Below are 25,915 nucleotides of genomic sequence, written 5' to 3'. Positions count from 1 at the left end.
ACCAAATTTCTACATGTATTTCAATGTTCTGGATTTTTGTTTTCATTAAATTCAGAGTTGCTCTTTCTACTAAGTGTTCAAAACTTCCCTGAAAACCACACGCTTACCATTTGCAATGTAACCGTTTGACTGGCGACTTTTATTACATAAACATGACAAATAACTTGTGTAAACATACTTATGACACTTTTATAAATATACGAACTTGGAAGTATACATTAATTGATTTACATATCCATTGCTTTAAATATATCTTATTGTTGGATAGAGGTAATAAAAGGATGAGGCACAATTCCTGAAAACTTAGAAAGCCCCTTGTATTTATGACTGAGAATGAAAGTACTACTGGTTCTCAATGGTATAGATATTTCCTTTGTGTGAAAGTAGTTGAGGTTGTTAAATATTTACATATTCCAATGTCTTTGATAACATTACAAATCGGCTTTGTAAGCCCATACATTTCATTAATGATTCTTCAAATATTTAATAATTGTACAATTGCTGAAAAATATATAAAATAATACTGTATAAGTAATAAGGAATCGGTCTTTGAATATTATGAGGTGATCAAATACGGTCGGGGTAGATTTGATCACCCCCAGCGTATTTGATCACCCCATAATACACAAAGAATGACCTTATTCATTAAATACATAGCGATATTACTCAGAAAGTCTCCAGAGTTTATTTTAATGTATTTTGTCGCAATGCACTGTAAGAAGCACTCAGGGTTGTTTTCAAAACGGCAGGGGAAGGAACAGGGTGGCGAGGGAGGGAGGGAGGAGGGGACCAAATAATTAGCCTACAGTGACCCATCATTTAAAAATAATATGTAAACGGTGTGACCGTTGGACCGAGCGCAGATTTAACACAGTGCAGTTTGATTTTTGTATGATAAAATCTATTTAAAACGCACACAGTAGGATCCGCCTGCATGGTTGCCTACTCATACCATTCTTCAAAGTTAAACTAAACGTCGCGTGCTCAGTCTTCATTATGACGTCATATTTCAAACGTAAAACGTTCAAGTTTTGTCTTCGGAAATAGCCGAAGAGAGTTACGTGATTCCGATTGTTTTTTATTTCTTCTTTCATTGTTCATCAATTTAATTCATATGAATGCCGATGTAATAAAATTGCATACTTTGTTCAGTATCTAAAAGATCACATTCCTTGACGTTAATGTTTTTATTTTCCATCTGATAATTTGATAAGACATACATAGAGCAAGTCGTGTTTCTTGATTGAAGCACTATTGAAACTTATCTGGTTTCCTTTTTAATTTATTTTAATTCAAATTAATTTCTATTAAAGCACTGGAACTTATTTAATCGAGTTTAGGGGCAATAAACATCGATAAGTACCAGTCAATCAATGATCGAACTAACTTTTTAAAAACAAAATGGCTGCCAATATGGCGGCGCCCAGGGCTGGAAGAAATTTTTTTTGGCCTTAGTACCCCTGATTCAACATTCATTTTTCACTGATTTTCTTATATATACGTGTTACCATTAATCCTCGCTTCGCGAGGCGGGCTTCGCCCGCCTCTCGCTGCGCTCGGTATTAAAAAATCTCACAATGTAGAAATATTGCAAAGCGTTTTGTTGGTCAAATCGACAATAGAATCGACTTTGTAAAGTATACAATGTATGTATTTATGAGGTGATCAAACAATATATAGAATCGAATTTGTAAAGTATACAATATACGTAACAAAGACATGGTTGTTCTGTAGACAATTTGTGTATATATACCGCGACAAATTTAAAAATTGCTACTGTACATGACATTGAACTCCTAAGTTAATGTCATTTATAAACCGTATCAAATTTTAATCTTGTTTTTTTTTTTCGTATTTAAATTGTGCACGAAACAACCCCAACCCAGCACTTTGACTTGATAACACATAAATCTTGCGTCATACAATGAGTAATAAAAAATGAAAACCCGATGCAACATCCGTTGCTAATGCATTCTACAGATCAATTAAAATGAATGTGCAAAACCAGCAGATGATATTGCATGTACTTTTATTACAATAAAATTATAAACTGCGGCCTGATTTCAGGACACCAGTTTATATAATTTCCCTTTTGGATCATATATTCTCTAGAGAGAATTAATGAGGACTGATCGAGAGATTACTTAAAAAAAAATTGTCAAGTTGTAACGCAATTTCTGTAAAAATATGACCCATTAGATAGACTGAAATTGTGTTAATTTTAATATCCATGACCCTTTGCATACTCGTAAGACTTGATCTAAAAGACACATAGTAAAAAAAAAAAAAAGAGTTTTGCTATAGTAGTTTTTCACAAAAAATCCAAAATCGGCCTCCTTAAACAAAATGCCCATGGGCTGCATCGCTCACCTAAATACCTGTCTCTCGAAATTTTTATGTAATTTGAAACTTTTCTGAAATTTTGTAAAACTTTCACATATCAGCCTTCTTATTTGGACATCTTATCCTAAGATCTAAGATGCATAAACTGACCAATCGTATAATCCTAGGCCTCAATGTACCAAAAAATAACAAAATTGAAGTATGAATAATTAATATATATACGGTGTGACCGTTGGACCGAGCGCAGATTTAACACAGTGCAGTTTGATTTTTGTAGAATAAAATTTATTTGAAACGCACACAGTAGGGTTGCCTACTCAAATCATTAGCCAAAGTTTTACTTAACGTCGCGTGCTCAGTCTACATTGTGACGTCATATTTCAGACGTGAAACGTTCAAGTTTTGTCTTCGGAAATAGCCGAAGAGAGTAACGTCATTCCGAACTATTTTTTTATTTCTTCTTTCATTGTTTATCAATTTAATTCATATGAATGCCGCTGTAATAAAATTAAATAATTTATTCGGCATCTAAAAGATCAGTTCCTTGACCTTAATGTTTTTATTTTCCATCTGATAATTTGATAACACATACATAGAACATGTCGTGTTTCTTGATTGAAGGACTATTGAAAATTATCTGGTTTCCTTTTGAATTTCTTTTAATTCGAATTACCTTCTATTGAAACACTGGAACTTATTTAATCGAGTTTAGGGACAACAAACATCGATAAGTACTGATCAATCAATGATCGAACTAACTTTTTAAAAACAAAATGGCTGCCAAGATGGCGGCGCCCAGGGCAGGAAGAAATTTTTTTTGGCCTTAGTACCCCTGATTCAACTTTCATTTTTCACTGATTTTCTTATATATACGTGTTACCATTAATCCTCGCTTCGCGAGGCGGACTTCGCCCGCCTCTCGCTGCGCTCGGTATAAAAAGTGTAAGAAGGTCACTATGACCTTGATAGCGAGCGCAGCTCGCCGGCGCGCAGCGCCGGCGCGAAGCGAGCTCTACCGGCAAGGCGTGTGTGAATAGAAAATTCGGACTAGTTGCACATTCATTCAACGGATTTTTTGGCGTCAGTAAATCGGACCAGTAATGCATCGTTTTAATCGTCCCAGTAGTTCCCTGTAATCATGGCAATTTTTATCACTTCACACTCTCACGAGAATCAGCAAGACAAATTTAAACACTAAAAACAATAACGATGTAAGCGACATACAGTCAATGTTACCTCTAAAGTTCACCTCAGTACACTTTCAATCAAAAATAATAGTGTGACGTCACAAATGTTTACACATTGATCCGATTAGTCTCGTTCAACCAGACGCTCGGCTGTCTCCGTAAAACTCCGACTGCTCGTCGGAGATTTACGGAGACAGCCGAGCGTCTGGTTGAACGAGACTATGATCCGATATATTTTTTCGGAGTCAGTAAATTTTGACCCACAATTCATAGTACCAGAATCAAAGTAAAACCTTTGAAAAGCTTATAAGATGTGTAATTTTAAGAACATCATGCTTTTTAAGTAAATAAAACAGTATACTTCGCATACTTTTATTTCTCAGGGGAGTTTTAAAGAGTAAGACGACACTTAACCAACGTCAGCTTTGACGTCACAATAAGCACTGATAAGGGGAAATTACTCTAATTGAAGTTATTGTAAATCTGCTGAAATGACCAAAATCCTCTTAAAATCTTGCAAAGGCTAAGATAAAGAACAGCTTATGAATAAGGACATTTCTTCAGATACAGGAAACAGTTGTAAATTGCACTAATTTGGATGATTGCTCACAAATATTTTATTCACTATAATTACGGTAATTTCCTGAAACGTAACGTTATACGTAGCAGCGCCTTTTTTTAAAGGGGGTGGGTGGGTGGATGGCAGCCTCATCCTGAAAAATCTTTGCAAGCAAAATGAAAAATAAATCATGAAAATTCTAATCCTTCAGCTCTTTAGCAGTTCAATGGTTTCTTTATTTTCACTTCCATTTATTATATACGGGGGGGGGGGGGGGGGGGGGGGGGGGACAACACCATGTTCTTTTAACATGATAAGCAAATATTTTTAAGCGTAAATTAAAAATAAAATTAAACATTAAATAAATTATTTTTTTTAAGTGGAGGGGCAAATCCATGGTAAGTCGATTTTCTATGTATAAATTGACAAAAATGAAAAAAATTTTAGCATGGGGGGAGCTCTATGATGAGTCAAGTTTTATATGTAAGTTTAAGAAAAAATGTCTACTGCAAAAATAAGGGGAAAATCAATCAATCAATCATAATCACAATCACTTTAAAAGAGGAGATGCAGTGCAATGAATATTTATATATTAAAATCTTTATTATTTAACAACATTGTATCTGAGATTAAACTATTGTTCTACATATAAATAAATAAATTATAACAAATCTTATAAACTATGAATAATGAAAATTTACTGAAAAATAGGTATGTTTTATTTTTTGGCATTCAAATTTCACGTTGTTAATTTTATTTTATTAATTTATTATAATTCATTGTTTGATCACATGCTGTGCTCGCCCCAACGGTCGCACCGTAAAACGTAATATGAGGATATGAAGATAAAAGGATGGTTAGATAGTAACCCCACACATTTTAGCATTGTAGTTCTTGAGAAGATTCGAGATTCTAAAGAAGAGGTAAAAAGTGTGAAAAGTTTACAGACAGACAGACGAATGAATGAATGATGGACAACAGGTGATCAAAATATCTCAATTGAACCTTGAGCTAAAAACTCATCTTGGAAAAAAAATATTATGACTGACTTATGCGATGATGAAGCTAATAATTAGCAGAGGTACCATGCCAAACACATTCACAATGGGTGGAAAAATAAGAAACGCTTTTAATTTTTCTTTCAAAGATCAATTTTATTAGAATGATAAATAATAGATAGTATTCTGCATACAAATGTTTACAAAACAGTTGGAGAAAACAAAAATCACATCAAATTCTCCTTCTGCTATTGTTCATATTGCCTTTATTCACCGAAGGCTACAAAACTCATTCCATTCGAAACTCCTCATATATGCATCAATATCTGGAAATAATAAAAAGTTTCAAAAATTTAAACAAAGCACATATATCTATATTTAATTCATTTTATTCAATTGTGTGTGAATGTTGTTGTTTTTTATTTTTATCTACATGTAATCTAATATTCGTCTCAAGAGAACCCTTTTACTATCTGTAAATCAATTCAAAATCTTGTAATGTATTTGTTGTGGTAATTATATTTAACTCTTTAAACCTTCTACTTGTCTTCAATATCATTTATATACTTATCTTAATATGATGAAAACAAATCCATGATAAATATGGAACCATGATTACAAATGCCCTACTTTTTTTTAAAATTCAGATGAAAGGGAACAAATTACATATTTTATTTTAAGAACGCTACATTGGTGTGCATGTTTTAAGCTACATGAATGCACATTTCCCCCCCCCCCCCCCCCCCCCCCACTTAAAAACAATTTCATTATCCTTTACCCCAAAGCTCCAATTCACACAAATATTGACACCCTTCTAAAAATTTGTTGCAAAATTTCATCACCCCCCCCCCCCACCCCCCATACCTAACATTAATTACATGTGGCCAGCTTTACATTCAAAACCACCCCCTTTCCTAACATCAATACATACGACAATACCGACCTCATCATTTCTTGGAGCTCATGGTGGTCATTTTCTGCTTGAGGATTTTCCTGGACTGAGTGGTGCCGAGCTTTGGGTCGTACTTGGCCAGGGGGCCGCCGGTCAGTGACAAGGGGGTGCTCTCTACAGCCACAGTCTTGTTACAGATCGCCTGAGGAACAAAAAAATGGATGTTAAAATATAAAATCAATATTAAATAAAAATTTAAAAAAATTAACAGTCTTGTTACAGATTGCCTGATGCCAAACAAAAAAGGACGTAAAAACAAAATGGACGTAAAAAATTTAAATTTAAATTTTAAAAAATACCAATTGCCTCCAAAAATAAATTCCATACACTGTTCACTGCACTCTATGTGAAAGTAATCTTTTAATCTTAATAACTGTTTACTGCTTTTCTCATTATAAAGTCTTTCAGTGTTTGCCATGTTATTTTTTAAATATCTTTTTGTATTCCTAGTAATTCAGTGATTATATGTTTTGATGAAAAATCTCTTCTTTAAACCAACAAAAAAAAAAGCTGGATATGTCTTTACAAAAAAAATAATTATATTTTACATGTACCGGTAGTCAATAAAAAAAAATATCAATGACAGAAAAAGCACAAGACACCCAGAAGAGAAAAAAAAATTGATTGAAAATCTGATCTGCTGATTAATTTTTCCTGAAAGTCTCTTTATTAGACAAAAACTAAAAAAAAAAAAAGAAAAAAAAAAAAAGCAGAATCTTGCGAAATAAATCCAATAATTGGGGGAAAAAAAATTGATGACAAAAGCACTAAAAACCCCAATAGAGATAAAAAAAAAAGTTATTATCTATAGACTGAGGAAAAAAAAAAATCTGCTACCTATAATCAATGCTTCCCAAAAGAAAGAATAATAAGAGACTATTATATAACATCCACATCGCAATTCCGGTATCTAGTTCATGTTCCGGGAGTAATTGCGTAAAAGTTTCCCTGCCCAATTTTCCCCGGCAATATTGACCTTGTACGGGCATGGAGATAAATCTACGTTACGGCGGAACCCAATTAAAATCCTTTGGAGGACTCGAGTAACAAATGAGTCATGGTACAATAGAAGCTGATCTCTGCATTTCCAATATAAATGTTAAACAACTTTATACGGCTTACTTTTTTTTCTCTCTCCACTGTGTAGCTAAGATATTGATTTGCAATGGTGACTCATTCATTTAATTTTGTTTTTCTGCAACTTTTTTTTAAGGCACTTTCTTTCTCATAATGAGCCCTTTTCCCATTTTAGTAGCACTATTTGGACCTGCATGAACCGCAAAAAATGTGTCAAACGCTGCAGCATCATAAAGGCTTGAAGTTTTTTTGTAATTTATGGGGCATTTGCTTGCCTTTTTGTCTTCAATTATTGATCAGTGTTAGTGCAATTTGCAGCAAATAGAAATATAGATGCAAGCATATTAAAACAAAACCGATATCTCAAAATCATGTACAAGACTTGGCTTGGTAATTATAGGCTCCATGGGTGTACAGAACCTAACACTGATTGTGCATAATTTACAGGTTTGCGTCATTCTTAATGTGTACAAATTTTTTTTTTTGTTCAGCATTCTGTGTTAAAACTCCATATTTAGAAATCGACATGAAGCACATTTTATGTTTAAAAAACAACCTTACAAGTTACATCAGAATTGTACGTGGGAGTCATTTTTTCGTGGTGGTGGTTGGGGGGCTTAGTTAAGTCAGATCTAATAAATACTACATGTATGTATGAAGACAATGATAATTGTCAAAAAGACAATAGTTTGCAGTAATTAGAATCACTACATTTTATAGGAAGCTAGCTTCCTCACTTACTGTGGCATGGACATTCTTCAACTCGGTCTCATGGAAGTTCTCTCTGAAATTAAACAAAACAAACCATCATGAGTCAAGCCAGAAATTGTAACAATTCAGTCTATATAATAACATTTGATACTATTACCCACAATTATGCAGGATCATTTTGAAATAATCTAATTATAAAACAGTAAAACAAGCAATCTCTCTCTCTTTCATTCTATTTCTTTCTTTCTCTCTCTCTCTCTTGGACTCTTTTTACTTTCCCTTTTACTCTTACCTTATGAAGAGCATCTCTCTCTCTCTCTCTCTCTCTCTCTCTCTCTCTCTCTCTCTCTCCTCTCTCTCTCTCCTCTCTCTCTCTCTCCACTTAAAATTCTTAATGTGAGTAGAGTACATTGTCAAATGTGTAACTGAATCGAATCAAAAGCTGCTGATATTGAAATTCTGATGTTTGACACAAATTGTCACTGTGCGGTTCATATTATCTGGTTGTTGCACTCAATTACCTTGTTAACATAAACACAACAAATTGTTATGCACGCACAACTTTACTCCTGGGAATTCCCATCATGATGAAAAAATAAAAATCAAACATTGCCTGCAGCATGTGTAAAGCTTCAAATATTTTTTTTTCTTCATAACTTTATGAAGGTTTATCAAGGTTGAAATAAATTGAGTTAGACATACACCCCCCACCTCTTAAGTCATACAGGGTACAAACACACACATAAGGTAAAAAAAATTAATGGTAAAATATACCAAAGGAATATTCATATAAAAATTGAATGATATATGCATTAGCATTGTAAATTGAATGACAAAACACATGCAATAACAATGTGTTTTAACATTCATATTTAATGATTGAGAAAAAAACAAACAAACAAAGTCTTACTGTTCTCTGTATTTGTTGCCCATTAAAGAAGCTTCTATCGACAGAGCCTGCCTTTTCTTGGCCGCCTACAAAAATAAAGGTCAAGGTCATTTATCACATATAAAAAAAAAACTACGAAAAAGTCTTTAATGAAATTTTGATAATCCTTAGCTATTGCATTTTTAGCTTTAAAAAGTAAATTAAAGTTTAAAATATTCAGGTTACAATACTGTATGTAGTTTGCTTAAGATTCAAAACCCTCCAAAAAAATGTCTTTCACGTAAAAATTTTAACAGAAATTTCCTTTACAGCTTGACAATTCTATAAAGGAATGATAGTAAATTATCTCAGTTATCTCCCTTAGCAGAGGGTCAATGTACCTATTAAAGAGAGGCTAAATAGTATAAAAGAAACAAATTTATCAAACTATTTCATTTAGATCGATATAAGATGGGGAATTTTTTATTTAAGCATGTGACAGTGTATGATTCTCACCTTCAGAAGTTGGAAATTTGAGGTTCGAGCCACGAAATCTGTGAAGTCATTCATTGCTTTCTCCTTCTGCCTGTGGTTCTCGCGAATCTGGCGGAAAAAAAAAAATTAGTTCGATGTCAATCTCTATGTTCATAGATGAATAACAACATAATCTAACTGATTGTTTGAACTATATAACCTTTTATTTTTATTAAATTTTAAACATTTAAAAAAAGAAATACATGTTGATAAGTAAGGGTATATTTTAAATTGTTTAATATATTGAAAATTTTCAGAGCTGGAAAGGATAGTTGACTGTTTTTTGCACCAATTTTATTTATGATTTACCTGAGCTCAAATTGGTTAACAGGGACTTATTTTAGTAATGGACTCTTTGTAATAAACTTAAAAATATCAGAGAAACACTAAAAGACTGATTCTTGGCAAGAATTAAATTCCCCCAAAATGTTGGAAAGAATTTCATTATACATGATGGGAAAAAAAATTACCTCTATATATCAACAGAGGAAGAAATGTGGTTTTAATATAAATATCAAGTTTTTATTATAAAATAAACTTTACACTCTGTTTACACAGAAACAGATATGGTCTCTTTAATATTTTAATGATAAAAATGTTCTCATTACCTCAGCATAAAACTCTTGTTCGTCCAGAGCGTCTTGATTTTGCTGCGCCTCTAGTAGCTCGTACTGTGTGCCTGCCACTATCTTTGCCCGCTCTTCGATTCCGCGGGAAATGGCCTCAATGGCCTCCATATCGGGGGTCACAGGTCGGACGTTTTCTGCATGGAGCTCCTGAATTATCTCTGTCCAGACTTCTCCCATCTACAATAATATAAATATTTTAAAGTTGAAAACTTCATGAAACTTTGTCTTATAAGAGTCGGTAAAATACAGATGAAATTCATTAAATAAAAACCTTGCATTGAAGGTTAAAAATGGCATCAGTGTGTTACCGTGATTTGAGATTTTTATTTTTCAGAGAGACCTTTTATTAATTTGATTACTGTAGATTCCTATTTAAACGCGAGGAATTAATTTAGGCATAAAATCGCGAGAGGCAACCCTCGCGGATTTTAGAATCTTGCTTTTATTTTTCAGACAGTTTTAAGCTATAGTAAATTATTGCAAAACATTGGTGATCGCGATTACCGGTATATCGCGATTTGATGCAGAACAGTGGAATCGCGGAATCAAGTTAGTACTCGCGTAAAATAAGGAATTTACAGTATCTATATTTTGAGCTTAAGATCTTTCATGGACAGCAGCAAAATTATAAACAATGAAAAAGCAATAATGTGTGTATAGAGAACCCGGTAAATTCAAACTGCAAGAACTACATATGTAATTGCCTTGAATCCAGTTCTGTTTGATTTTTTTTTCCATTTTAGAATCCTGGCACAGTATATATTTATACATTATTTTTAAATAAGAAAAACAACGTACCTTGAAATCCAGATATTTTTCCAACACAACCAGAGTCACATGATCCTCTACTGTAAGTCCAGACAAATCAGACCATCCTAAAATAAAAATTGATAACAGAGTCTTTTTAAAAAATCCAAAGAATTTTACGTAGTTTCAGTTTGAAACATCCTAAAAAAATCTTTTTTCCAATAGTCTACTTTAGAGAGAACCATAAATATGAATGTTTTGAATGAATAATAGTAAATTTTTTTTTCTGCAAACAAATTTTCAATAAAAACTTTTCTAAGGTTGAAAGAACATAAATTCAGGTTCATTACCAAAGAGAATTTGTGCCTTTTTACAGATCGCCACACATAGAATCCAGTTTAATATAAAGAAAAATTATCTTTGGTTGATAGGAACTTACCAATCTTACAGAACAGGGAATACAGCTTAGCCCTCATGTTTTCTGACACATCTACAATGGACTGGCTGGGGTTGCTGGCAGGGAGAGGAACCACCCCCTGGAATTCCTGCAGGGCCCCCATCAGGGGCTTGGTGATGTCGGCTATGGCCCCGTCCTTGTCTCGCTTCACCCCCATGTCTTTCTCCTCATTCCTGTAGATGTCACAGAACAGGTGGGCGGCCGAGCAGTTGTCCTTGCCCCGCCACGTGTGAATGTGGTGGATGGTTTTGGGGTTCTCACACAAGTCCAGGAGGCAGCCCAATATCAGATTGTGGGTGTTTTTAGGGCAGACCTAAAGAATTAAGATAAAACATTATTTAAAATATAAAATTATTTTACAACTGCTTTAATTGTAGAAAACTATGATTTGTGAGTATCTTTGGTTCACATTCAGAAATAAAAATTATTGTCATCATGGGAGTTACTATAATTACTTTGCAGATAAACATATTTACAGATACAATATTTATTTACTCCAAATTTTACTGGTAATTTAATTTTCTACCCCCCCCCCCCCATTTTTTTTTTACAGATGCACCTTTTCACAACAAAAGCCAAGCACCTGAGAGAAGAATAGTTGTTTTATTTTAAGACAAACATAACATAAACAGTCTATTATGTTCAAGAGGTAACGAGAAAGGATGTTGCACTTCAGTCAATCAGTTTATCTCACCTCCAGAAGGTCTATGAGTAGGAATACGCCTTCTTTCTCCAAAAAGTAGTCCTCGGTGATGTAACAGCCAACCACAGCACACCTGTGTTTACAAAACTAATTAAATTAACTATGGCTGTTTGTTTTCAACAATGAAGTCGTTTCTTTCATCACGTCAATAACTGTCTCGTCAATTACGAGTACAAGAGCGAGGTTAATTTTCAAACATGGCACTTCCTTCTCAATTTACCCAATTACAAATTTTTTCTTAAAGCATGTGCATAAAATTCTGTATCTTCAGATAATGGCCACTTTGCAAGAAAAGAAAGAAAGAAGACAGGAAAAAAAAAACCCCAACAATTCCAGAAGCTTGTTTTGAAAGTTAAATAACTCAACCCCCCCCCCCCCCCCCCCCACCTCCCAATCACCCACCCCTTTTATGGTCACTTGACCTTGAACCTTGACCCTACAGGATACTGACCAGACACAGTCAACTGCAGATAGAAGGAGTCGGTGATGCCCGAGGCCACTGTTCAGGAAGCTGGAGTTTGTCCTCAGGTAATGGATGACCACATCCACCCCCTCCGTACCAAACAGCTCCTGAAATATACACAGACCTTACAGGTAAAATCCAGGTAGCTTTAATTTACTATTAATCTTGTATGCAAGTATTACATGTACATGGGTATATTACATGTATGTCAACATCCATCCAAAATATATATGTATTATTATTTTTAAAAGTAATACCTAATTGCATTTGGTAGAAATTTTCTTGTGTAACATGATTTTAAATTGCATTGCACCTCTCTCTGTCTGTCTCTCTCTCTCTCTCTCTCTCTCTCTCTCTCTCTCTCTCTCTCTCTCTCTCTCTCTCTCTCTCTGTACTCACTTTTCTGTGCATGTCCCCTTCACACAGACAGGACAGAATCAGCAACATGTCTGACTGCATCTCAATGTCAACAGCATCATCCTCTGTCTCACTCCTAATGGCGTTCTTCAAGATGGCTATACAAAAGAATTCAAATACATTACAGATCTGTAAGTTGTTCCTTGGTTTAGCTAACTCATTAATAGATTGACAGAAATTCTGTGGACTGACTTACTTACTAATAATCTGACATGCTTTACTTAATGGTAATTTGATGATATTTATATAGTATGACAAGGTTATCTATAATCTAGTATAAACTGACTTGATATTTTGACTCACTGATAATTTGATAACTTACTAATATTTTGACTTACTGAGGATATTTTGACTTACTAAAATTTTGACTTACTGATATTTTGACTTACTAATATACTAATATTTTGACTTACTGATATTTGACTTTTCTACTTACGGTACTTTAATGATAGTTTGGCCAACTTGTTTGACTGACTCACTGATAGCCTGATGTCTGTCTGGCTAGTACTTAATGATTTATTTGATACTTAAGGTTTTTCTAATACTTATTGGGGATTTGGTTGGTACTTACTGATGATTTGGTTAATGACGCCTTGGTCCGACAGATCCTGTAAGACGCCTTCATCTCCCGTGGATACCACGCTACGCAGCAGACGCAGACAGTGCCTCATCTGTCCTCTCTTGTTACCACGCCCACCTTTACCATGGAAACTGTTTCCATGGCCACCAAAGTCCTCTGGAAAAATTGGTTTCCACATGAATTAGATTATGGTATGTAAGCATGTGTATTGTTCAAGCAAAGTTAATACATTGTACTAAAAAAACTGATAAAGTTTTTGGTTTGGTGAAAATATGATGCTTATTTGCTTAATTGATCTCCCAAAACATGGTTTCATTTATTTAAACAGATCAATGAATCACTGAGCACTCTAATAATTCCAGTATGATATGTTAACTTAGAAAACCAAAAACTGTCCATTGGCAAATAATTTTGGTAAAAATTTATTATTTAATATGGGAAATTGGATAGATGAGCAGTCAGATGGAAAGACAATCAGACAAAAGATAGAGAGATGAATGGACTGATAAATGGTAGGCAGACAGACAGACAAAGGTGATGCCTACCTTCTCCCACACACCACTCCAAGAGGAGGAGCAGACGTGTGCTGCCCTGACAGGTCATGTAGTCCTCAATCATGAGGGGCACGAGGGCACACAGACAGGACATGGCGTGGAGCTGGATCTCCTCAAACTGGGCCGGGGTCCACTCTCGAGGACCAGAGGTGTTCTCATTGGCCCGCACGAAGGAGAACAGGGCCAGCATCAGATGTCCCTCTGATAGAACCTGTAGGGGATAGAAACAAGGTCAGAATTGGGTCAATTTGTACTATCAACAGAAAAAAAATCAAAATTGGTTCAATTTGTACTATCATCAGAAAAAAAATCAAAATTGGTTCAATTTGTATTATCAGCAGAAAAAAGATCAGATTTGGGTCAATTTGTACTATACAAGAATTTGGTCGAAATAGAAGAATTTTACATTACAAAACAATGCATTTCGTTCGTTCTTAATATTTTGACATGAAAAGGGTCTTTAAATTACAAAAGTTAGGCTGGAATTGAATAAGCATTTAAATATTGTAAAGCACTTGGACAGATTTTATGAACAGGAAAACAATGCAAGAGTAAGATTGTGATTCTGAACAGTTGAATGTGAAAAGTGAGGCCAAAGCTCAGTCATTAATTAGTCCTTATACATATACAAAGAGATGCTTTTTGTTTATGACTTACTGGGACAACTGACGGATCCCTGCTCAGTGTCACCAGGATACTGAACAACAACTTTTTCAGCTCAAAGTCCTCATGACTCTTCATCAGCTTCAGATGCTTCACCAAAGCATTGTGACTCTTCACTGAAAAAAAAAGAATTAAAGAGTCATTTCCCTTCAATTTACTCCAAAATATTATTAGTTGATATATATTAATTAAAATAAACTTCTGAATAAAGCAAATACATTTGACCATAACACAATGAATATATTATATAGATTCACCTTTTTGTGAATATTGTGCTACAAAAATGTGCTACCAATTTTATTTACCTAACCCTTGAAGTTAGCTGGCTCAAATATTATTGGAATCAATAGGATACTGTGGAATCATTAAAATTCGTGGGGGCCAATTTCCGTGGATTGCTTAAATTTTACAGGTTCGTGGAGACGTAATTTCGTGTATTCTCTTATACATACAAAAAGAAATATGACTTTATAGCCCTGATTTATTGACTCGTGGAGGATGTTAATTCGTGGATGAGAGGAACCCACGAATTTCATGAAAAATGAGCCGCCACGAAATCTAATGATTCCACAGTAATAGTTGCATCAAATTTTCTTTTTAAAATTATCAATACATTGGCATTGCTAATAAAAGGGAGGTAACTTACATAGGTATATTAAAAAATAACAGACTCAAGAATCCAGGGTTTTTTTTTATATCTATAACGAACACTTGAAATTGATTGAAAACCCATATAGAAAAATCTTTGTTTCTTAAATTTCATTATTATTAACTTAAAATGCCCACATAATTTTTGACACGGAACAAAACAACGTTTAAAAATTCCATTGCAACAAATATCCTTCATAAAAAATACTGAACATTAAACTTGTCTCATCTCAAACTAACCAATGCTTATTACCCCCCATGTTATAAATCATCAATCAAGAGATGTAAGCATGATGAATTTGACAGAATGGCTTTGGCACACAAGACACATCTCTTCACAATTCAATGGTACTCCAAAATTCCCCCAAAATTCTTAACAATAACAAATGTCTAGAGGCACTATGAACTAAAATCATATATAATTAAGTGTAGAGAAAAATGATTAGTTTTCTTTAGAGCCCAACAAATCTTTTTCACCGGGGAAAAAAAATTGAAAATATAGCCAACCTTGGGAGGTATTTTTGTCATATAAACACGAGCTGATTTGTTTGTTTTGAGGGTTTTTTTCTTCCATCTTACACTACTTAACTACAATTATGACATTGTTTTAGACACAAACCTTCCTGGAATGTTGCAAACAGTGTCAGCTGTTTGGCGAATCCCGTCTCGACAAACGGGGCATTGGGACATTTTGCCGCCACTAACATGGCAATGACGAGGAGGTCGTTACGGAGTTGTCTCCCATAATGACTGTAGCTTTGAGTCAGCTGGTAGACAAAGGCATCACGGAGTTGGCTGCAGAGAATTGAAAACAATCATATATCAATTCAATCCTCGTAAAGTATGGCAGGGAGTATTTATGAACACACTTTTTTGATTTCATTTTTTCATGGTTAAAATATCTGCACATATTTCATGGAATATTTCAGTGTATGTCAAAAATGCTCTTGAGAGCAGTGAGTGTTCTAGAAGACAAATACAGAAATATTTCTGGTTAAATTTCTGTTTTTGACATTAATATGAATATCAAGTTGAAAAGATACTTCTAAAGATACATTCATACCTGTCTGCTTAAAGGCAATGACAATTTAAAATCAATATATTTATGAAATCTTTCAGGACACTACACAATGCATCTTTAGCAGGATGCTGATTTTGGCCTATCTCAATGAGCTATGTCAATAAGCTAAATTAAAAATCACTTAAATCAAAAATACTCGTACAAGAGGCCATAAAAAATCAGTGTATTGATTCTCACACCAAAAATTTCAAAATAAACTTGGGCCGACAGATTTTATTGCAAGATTTGCAAGGGGGAATAACTCAATTTTCAAATAATAAAATTGATTCATTCTCATATACATTAAATTAAAATTAATGTGATAGCATTTGACCAACTGCGGGTGTGCCTGAACTTATACATTTTTTTTTTTTTGGTCTAACACAGTACCTGATGCAGGTCAGATTATTTAGTTGCTCAGCGAGTTGCCCTTGGTCTCCATTTTCCAACATGTTCCAGAGAATATCGACAGAGCGGAACAGAAGTTGACCTGTGGGGTCAGGGTCCATCAAGCGTGAACAAACTGTGGTGGCAGCTTCAGCTCTCAGCATCTGATCACAGTTCTTATCTGTAATACATACAGATCATAAAATTATTATATAAGTATTTTTTTTTTTAGCTTTGAATCATATCATTTATATTATGTTTTATTATATAACAGTTACTGCTGGCAAAAACATATTTTTAATCATTGTGTGCTAAAGGGACTTTTTTTTGCTACATTAACTATATTTCAATTTGAAAAATCATTATTCTATTTCTCTCCACTTTTTTCAAATGAGTACACAAAAACATTATAATTTTCTTAAAGTCAGCAACATTTCATTAAACATTTACCTGATCCTTTAGAAAAATGCTGTAGGACATTGAGCACTGCCAGTTTGATGTCCACATCTTTCTCCAGCAATGCCAGGGACTGAAAAATCGAGTCATTAACTCATGGTTAGTGGTCCAACAAAATATATACAAATATACATCAAAAGAGCCTAGCTGCCTTTTAATAACGGTACTTTTGATAGTCTGATATAGTTTTCATGAATTGTAGCTTCAAGAGAGATGAAATCAAAACACTCCACTGACCTTGACTAAGGTTTCGGATACGTCGCTGTTTTCAATCACACCCTTGTTGTAAGACAAACTCGTAGCTTGCAGCTCTATACAAAAAAATATTACGATTAAAATTCAAAGTCCATCAGAAAACTTAAGTACATGTATTTTAATATTCAAACAGATAAATCTGAAGAAATGAAAAAGGTATAAAATAATGTAATAATATCAAATAATTATTACCAAAAGTCATTTTATAATTAAGAAGAAATGAGGTTTTATTTTGATGAGATTAAAATTAATTCTACTTACTTTGAACATCCTGATTGGTTGGTTTCTCGCTGTAAAATGCCACCAATGTGTCACAGATCTGCTTCCTTATATCCCTCGATGGAACTCGCATTAAATATCCTATAATGTATTCCGTAACAAAAAGACTATAAAACTCTTTAAAGAAGATGCAAAAAACCAAAAACTCTTTAAATTTTAAGTTTTTCCTGGTGATAATATATCAATGCATTATTAGAAACAAAAATCATTTTATTGAACCATATAATTATGAGCAAGTTTACATTTAAAACAAATATGAAATGCAAAATATAATCACAAACCTAATTGTGACACAGATTCTGTCACGATCTGTTCGAAAACAAGCTCATCCGACGACTTCTCTTTGAGGAAAGGTAAGCTACATATTTTGAGAATATCACAGATAATTTTTTCAAAGAGAGGCTCCTCATCTTGGCCTGCCACTCGGTCCGAGCACACATTCAGGATTTTAAAGACCTGAACCAGATCTTTCATAGGCTGAATTATAATTAAGGAAGAAACCACAAATCACATCGCTGCTGGCTTATACAGCTTATATCGCTGTGTATTCCTGTGACTAGAATGTTTCAAATGGTTCATTTGATAGTACCTTTACTCTCTTTTAATTAACTTTGGAATTGTATCCTAGCTTGTTTGTGGCAATATTTCAATGATTTTGTGCATTTCCACTCATTTCAGATAAGTTAAATATAAGTTTAATAAAAAGTTCATCAAGATATGAACTTGGTTGGTCAAACGATCAAATCTTGTCAAGCCCGAAGGACCTCTCAGGTGATTTACAATACAATTTTTTCTATCTAAAAACATTCACTTACTAGTAAAAAAAAATCCAAATATTTCAGCTTTAAAATTTGATTTTCTCATATATCTTAATAGAAAGCTCTCCTCAAAGAGATTAACACATAGTCTTAAAATTTCCATGACCCTGCAGCCCGAAACAAACTGAAAAATAATGACAAAATGAAGGAAGGATACAAATCCCTTTTGATAATGTTTCACCAGTCTCTGTAGAGCATTGATATGTCTGTCAATCAGGTGGACCTGCAAAACAAAAGAAGTAAATTCACTTAATTGAATCTTACAAATATTTTCAATCAGTAAAGCAGAGCACATTCCACATTCAAAAATGAGATATATGGGAAATTAGCTGGTATAATTATAATTCTTCCAACTCAACAATAATATCATTCTGTACGTATGTTCAAGTTTAGAAAAAGAAATGATTTTGATATTGCATTTATTAAAAATATAATTGACAGTTATATGGAACTTTGGGTGAAAAGACACAAATTAATTCCTGCATCATGCCTATATATCTCTGGCATGCCCTATACATTACTCAATATATAAAAAAACAAATGTAACCATTAGGCCTAAGAAGCCTCAGATAAAAATGAAAATATTATACTCACTGAGTGTGGATCTGTTAGGAGTTTTACAACCCTGCTCAAGTTGATTGGTTGAAGCTTTGTTCCCTGCAAATTTCGAAACACAAGTCTATGTTATTTTAACTTATTATATACAATGTATTTCCCGAAATTACAATGCTATTTAGTATTTACAAATGGAAGGCCTTCACACAATCATATATTCCGAGTTTTTATCAAGACGTCTTTGATAAGAGAATGATCAAACCTAGAATATGGAATAAAGGATAAAGTTACCTTTAAAACGCCGATATCGTCATCTGTGATAATGTGTGCTACAATGGGTACCCGAGGTTTTTCGGGCATGATGGCCTGTGTGGTAGTCAGTGTCGGGTTAAAAGCCTGATGTTGCATTTCAATTGCCGCCATTTTGTCTATATTTGTTCAAAACACAGCAAATACAAGTTTTCTTTGACAACAAGTATTTTAAATCAAGTCCAATTCAAAGTAATCCAGGGAAATATTGAACATTTATCCATCTCCAAAAGGAAAGATGGACTCCATTTTATGTTGCTAGGTAAACAGGAAGTCAGAATAAAAATATTGAGTTACGTCCCTTTAAAAAACTGGCGCGCGGATCATATCATGCTTGCGTGTTTTGTGTGGATGTTTCTTTTGGCATTACGTGTGTAGTGGGTATACTGTTTTATTTTATTATTTTTTTTAGGGGGAGGGTATTTTGTTGATTTTTTGTACATTTATGTTCAGTATATGGTATTTTGACAACTTTTAAATTACAAAATAATAATTAAAACGCACATCTAAATGCATCAGTAATACAGGCACGTAGCATCGGGGGGGGGGGGGGGGGGGGCTTTTTCTCGCAGCAATAATTTTTTTATTTAGATTTTGGGAAACTTAAAATTTCCTTTTTTTTCTTTTTTTTTTTTTGCTTGTCAAGATTTTTTTGGATGAGTCTCCCCCCCCCCCCCCCCCCCCCCCCCCCCCCACACACACACACACTTTCAAAAACGATGCTACGTTGCTGTAATATAATTGGTTTTTAGTGTAGTAGCCAGCAGAAAGAAGATAATGTCAGGAATTAAGTTCTAATGACACTATCACTTTAGTGTATCACCTGTACACACTATCTGTAGAACCACAGAGGAAATGTGCAATAAGTTTTATAGCCAACCCAAAGCCTCTAGACAATGGGTATCCGAAAGTTTTTCCTTTTTTTTTTTCTTTTTTTCTTTTTGCATATCTTTCCAGAACATCACTACATGTAGACACCAAAATGTTCGTCCTTGTTTATATTGAAAAAAAGTTTAGATTTTAAGAAGCCCCCCCCCCTCCATCCACGAATTCAAATCATCTTGAAGTGTTTGTTCTCTAAGGTAAGTTATACATGTAAACACATATAGAGACAAGATCACAGCAACTGAACACTGTCATATTGAAAAAAAATTACCTTGCTTTCATGGAATTGCAATACAAAATGTTTACTAAGCGCTATTCTGTTTTAAGATAATCGTCTACGAAATAAATTTATGGCCCGCTTTATTCATTTTCTGCATGAATAGCATACAGGCATTGCTCACCGCCAACTGGAACCACGAAACACTTGACAGGATTCAAAATTTAAAATCAGTTGCAATCTTCATGTTAAAATATTAGATTAAATAACGCAGCACTACATACTAATGAATACATGTAGTTTATTATAATGTTTTAATTGTTACAGACTTAAGTTACATCATACGCAGCAAATTTTAGCTACCCAAACTCCCAAATGTCTTTTAGCAACACCCCTTGTATCATGACAGTTAGTTATGAAATACTCTAGAGAGAAAAATATCGATTAAATAAAGTACAATATCCAAAACATAATGTTTTGACACAAGCGAATTTCATAGAGAATGTTTCTAAAATTTTACACCTCTTTAATTATGATTATGACAATAACGATGTTCCATACTTACTGGAGAGGAAGAATGAATTTCTTGATATCAAAAATAAAAATGTTAAAAAAAAGAAGCAGGTAAATGATGTATTATGCTTACAAAATACAGTGTGACAGCATATAGATCGAGATGGACTTGCTAGATGAATGTACTTGCATAGTTCACTCAAGGAATCAATAAGAAGTATACATTTTCAGAAAAAAATAAATCAATATATAGTGAGAAAGACAACTTTTGGCTAACACAGCAACTTTTTCATTGAAAGAAATAATAAACCTTAGAATACGAATATACAGAAATGTTTACAAACGTTACAATATTATATGCTGACATGCAATACGTTATTTAGAAAGCATTATTTAACACCATACTTGAGTTTAACAAGTTGTATAGTATATGTTACTTATAACTTATTTTAACATGAAAATAATATGACATATCAAAGGTCAATCACGAATACGAAGGCAATGTGGCTATATATTACATATATTTCATGAAAGTCATAACTATCAATTATATGTACAAACATTCATTTCATTGATATTTTACTTAAAGTTTGGAAGTTTCATTCAATTTGGAAAAAAGTTATTTTTTGTTACCCGATCTATAACAACATGTTTTAAAGGATGATATTCCTAAACGTATGTTTTAAATTAAGAAAATTCTACCATGATTTTTGATATTTTTCAATTGAGAGCGAAAAAGTGACAAATCTTGATTAGTGTGAAAAGCTTTGACCACTTTGTATTTAATTAATTGATGCATTATGGACGAATTTGTAGACCCACTAACATTAAACTGCGTTCCGATTTAAGGGGACAGGGGGGTGGCTGCCATTTTAGACAATATTGATCTCCTTTAAAAGAGGAGCTCCATATGAAAAATGTAGAAAATAATAAAATTTCTTATTAAAATATATGAAATTTTTCTTTACCAAATAGTAGTTGATAGCTTCAGAAATTGCATATAAAATTTTCAAATAAATTTTATGGTTTTATGCTATATTATTGACCCCCCAGCCTCCTTAAATGTGATTCTGTTCTTGCAATGAATAACAATAAATAAATTGGGCCCTTGTAAAATAGAGGATATGTATCGGAAGAAATTAAGAAGATCGGACAAAACTCGTTATAGTTAGTTGTTGTCAAAACCTCATCAGTTAAGGGTAAGCGATCAAAAATAATACATTTGTTTTATTGAAGATTAATTGCATATATATTATTTATAGTCACATCGAACACGCTTACGGGTATTGAAGTTACGTGACACGCGTGGTACAAACATGTAACATTATGAAAGCCGGTAAATCACACAAGGTAAACAGCATCAGTTTGTTATGGAAACGGTCAACTAGACTTTTGCATTTCGTAAAAAGTTACATTTGAGCGCATTAAATTACAGTTTTCTTCTTTCACATTTATATAGATTTCGAATAAAATACATTGACCAACTGAAGGAGAATATACGCTCGTGTATTTGAATTTAAATTAATTGAAACAATTGCTAAAATAAGTATACCAAATTTAGCAATAATACCGGTATGACGTTTAAAATTAAATGGAGCTATGACACAAGAGTTCGTATCCATCCTCGATTTAGGAAAACGCTATGAATAACGCACTTTGCGGAAATATGGTATAGAAACACAGTTTGTCTATATTATGTTTTGTATTCTTTTAACTACACCAGTGCACCTTTCAGCAACAAAGAGGTTGTCTTTGTTATCAACACTTAAACCACATGGCTCGTCTAAATTATGATTGTCATACAGGGAGAGAAACTGTCCGTCCCTGTCTAAGATGTGAATACACCAGTTGTTGCAGTCAGCTATCAGAATACGACTCTGGCTGTCTGTAGCGATGCCTAGAGGACCAAACGATTCCAAAGTAGTTGAGGATGAACCAGTGTAGGTAAAGCGGAGTTTCCCGGCCTGATTGACCACCACCACTGCACGAGCTTTATAGTCTGTCACACAGATATCTAGGTTGTTGTTTTCGCTGATGTACAATTTACGACTATAACCAGGTGAGAAGAGAGGCTGTCCATTGTCGTTGTATTGGATACTTTGTTTTTCTTTAGAGCCAGAAAAACGTACTACTTTTGTTTGCTTTAAATCATTACTCTCCATGACAACCAGGAGGTTACCAGTTGAGGTGCTACATACATTGTTTGGTCTCCACTCTCGTAGTTTGATAATTTTCTGTATCTTTTTTTTCTTTAGTATGTTTACAGTGCTTTCCTCGCAATCAGTATAAACTAATTCCCCACTCTTTGACACTGTAATGTCCTGTGGTATGTTTCCTGACATTGTTTCGACTGACTTCACTAGTTCCCCTTGAAGGTTATAGAGTCTCACTGTCTTGTCGCCACCACACGTCCAAATTTGATCATCACTTAGACAGGAAACACTGCGTAATTCATTAGATTGTACATACTCAGTTTTTATAGCTGTGATAGAATTATCCTGGTCTTCTGTTTCGATTGATAACGCTGACAGAGAACCAAATTGTTCATTAATCTGTTCTTTGTTAATTTTCGGTGGGGAAAAACTTGGTAAGGTAACCGTAAGTTTAGGAGGCAACCTTTTGAATTCATCATTCCTGGATTTGTAGGCAAAGACAAGAGTGACATCATTGGAGCGCAGTAATTTCTTCTGATGGGCAATGCTCTTTTTGATTTCAGTAATCATGTGTGTAATTTCAGCTTCCAGTTTATAATAGACAGCAAGGTATTCCGATTCCATTTCAGTTAGATCAGATTTTAGCTTTTCGATCACAATGTCTACTTCTCGGTGCAAGTCCTCTCCATGTTTTTCAATAGCTATTGTCAATGTCTGAAAGTTTTCATTCTGATCATTTTTCTGAACTGTGATGTTAAAGGCAAACTCTTGATATTTAGAATAAATTGCTGTCTCTAATTCTTCTAAATCACCCTCTATTACTTTCTGTCGGTTTTCTAGCGCTGTCATCATGTCAACAAATTTATGACCTTGATGTTCTTCAGAAGAAGCACACTGCACACAAATAGGATTGTCGCATTGTTCACAGTAAAGTTCACATATCTTTGAGGAATGTTTTTTACATTTAGTAGTTGTTCCCCTATTTCCAAATTGCACCACTTTGTGTTCTGTGGATTGATCTAAGATATGTTCCCCAACACAGGCTTTACACAAATGTATGTGACAAACATCACAGTACATTAGAGGGCCCGGGGTTTCGCAGAGCTGACACCGTAACACATCCTGGGCACTAAGTCGGGGGTCCATGGTTACACACCTTGGTGGGTTTCTAGAAGATATCTGAAGAAATTACGGATTTAAATTCACTTTTCATGCTAAAATTATATTCATATACTTACATTTTCAATTTTCAACTGTCTTTGTCTGTGATAACATTACGAATCAATTTTGAAGCCTATAACCTTATAATTTCATAAAAAGCTGAGTGACACAAAATGGGCGTGCCTTGTAACATAACCGAAACACAGTATTGGCTGCGCTGCGTAGTAAAACCATAACATTTGCTACATGTAAAAAATAGTGATTTTAAAATATTGTTTTAAACTGTAGAAATTGGAAAAAGTATAAATATAAGTACAAAGAAATCATTCTTTGAATATTATGAGGTGATAATTTCGGTCGGAGCGTGTTCAAATCTATCATAAAGCCCATCGGGCTGATTCCTTATTCCTTAGGTATTACGCATGGTCTGATAGGTCAAACAGCAGTGAGGTCAAGTAACATACATCTTTCTTTACAATAAGGGTTTACTTGAATAGCATAAATAATACTTATGACACAATGTACCATATTCTTAGTACTTGGAATACGACCCTACAGTGAAGAGAATCATTAACTTTACGCTTTCAAAAGACATTAAAAACAGCAGAAAAATTCATCTAAAAAATTAGTCTGTTTTAACAGTCAAATTTCATCGTGTTGTAATAAAAAAAAGTCAGAACCAATATCTCATTAAGAATGGAATATTGTTTCTAATCGCTGATGATCGAGTTCGGTTTCATAATAAAAACAAGACAAAAAAACCTGCATAAAAACATATTTTGGTTCACCTGAACATGCTGAACAAGAAATAAGAAAAATTGTAAACTTAGCCGTTTAGAAAAGCAGGAAGTTCATACCTACGTGACTTCAACTCTTTTTTTTCCACCTGTTTTACTTCGATAGGTCCTTCTGGAAGATCTCAAGCGAGAAAACTCATTATCTGAGCACGCAACCTTTGGATTAGGTTACCGCGCATGCGCGAAAGATTGATAACAATCTGCAATTTGCTACTAGGCGTGCATTATACAGTGTTAATAATCATTTGAAGTAACACTAGGTATTTTTTTCTTATTCCTATCAGTTTTCTACATCGTGAACACTTGCCAAAAATTAGGTTATCTTCCTTAATCTCATATGTACATGTACATCTTTTCATCAGGACACGGTTTGTTTTTATCACAACAACGACCTTTTTAAGTATATTTAGGTTAAACTAATATGTTTAAGCTGTAAAATGTTCATTACAGGATGCAACTTGTAAATTAAAAGTACTTGGCATACTTTGATTCTGGTTCTAAGACATAGACTTCAAATTGAAGAAGATTCAAGTTTTTGGAGAAGAATAATTTTGTAGAACAGGGCCCATATCTTATAGAAATACACTGATCTTGTCAAAATTGCATGATTGATTTTAACTATGTATATTAATTGGAAAGCTAGCTTCGGATGTGATTTTAAGCTTGATCGATCTCAAGTCTATCAGGATGCTAAGACTTTTTAAGTTTTGGAGCAGTATTAAGAAGTTTTAAGTTTTTAAGATGAGAACAAATTGAAGTATATACTGAAACCAACCCATTCATAATTGCATGATTTATGTGTAAGAAGTGGGGAGCTTCAGATTTGATTCTTTGATTCAGACTTGATTATAATCATTTTAATTCTAATGCAAATTAAATTTTTGAGATCAGTTTAAACAAGTTTGGTTAGATATTTAGTACACCATTAATGTCCTTACTGTAATATTTATTTATATGGCAGATCTGCCAAAGCATAACAA

The 25,915-nt window shown here is 33.8% G+C and overlaps 2 protein-coding genes across 2 annotated transcripts; both read right to left on the bottom strand.

Annotated features, from left to right (window-relative positions):
* Positions 1 to 5,237: 5,237 nt before the first annotated feature.
* LOC105320653 (cilia- and flagella-associated protein 69) lies at positions 5,238 to 19,481 on the bottom strand. Its single transcript, XM_066073008.1, has 23 exons — positions 19,192 to 19,481; positions 18,940 to 19,002; positions 18,503 to 18,568; positions 17,809 to 18,004; positions 17,510 to 17,608; positions 17,231 to 17,304; positions 16,988 to 17,066; positions 16,541 to 16,718; positions 15,710 to 15,885; positions 14,437 to 14,558; positions 13,771 to 13,990; positions 13,217 to 13,381; positions 12,628 to 12,743; positions 12,217 to 12,335; positions 11,757 to 11,838; positions 11,045 to 11,375; positions 10,657 to 10,733; positions 9,838 to 10,035; positions 9,212 to 9,298; positions 8,738 to 8,802; positions 7,858 to 7,900; positions 6,031 to 6,181; positions 5,238 to 5,413 (listed from the first exon to the last, which is right to left on the bottom strand). The coding sequence occupies exons 1-22, from the start codon at positions 19,321 to 19,323 to the stop codon at positions 6,035 to 6,037; spliced, it is 2,835 nt and encodes a 944-aa protein (XP_065929080.1). The 5' UTR covers positions 19,324 to 19,481; the 3' UTR covers positions 5,238 to 5,413; positions 6,031 to 6,034.
* A 2,921-nt stretch (positions 19,482 to 22,402) lies between these two features.
* Positions 22,403 to 24,286, bottom strand: LOC136272081 (tripartite motif-containing protein 2-like). The gene has a single exon (XM_066073007.1). The coding sequence runs from the start codon at positions 24,121 to 24,123 to the stop codon at positions 22,513 to 22,515; it is 1,611 nt and encodes a 536-aa protein (XP_065929079.1). The 5' UTR covers positions 24,124 to 24,286; the 3' UTR covers positions 22,403 to 22,512.
* Between the last annotated feature and the right edge of the window lie 1,629 nt (positions 24,287 to 25,915).

The sequence above is a fragment of the Magallana gigas genome, chromosome 10 (assembly GCF_963853765.1).
Source record: "Magallana gigas chromosome 10, xbMagGiga1.1, whole genome shotgun sequence".
NCBI classification, from domain to species: domain Eukaryota; kingdom Metazoa; phylum Mollusca; class Bivalvia; order Ostreida; family Ostreidae; genus Magallana; species Magallana gigas.
Note: the sequence above shows the minus strand (reverse complement) of the source record. Positions and strands in the feature narration are given on the sequence as shown.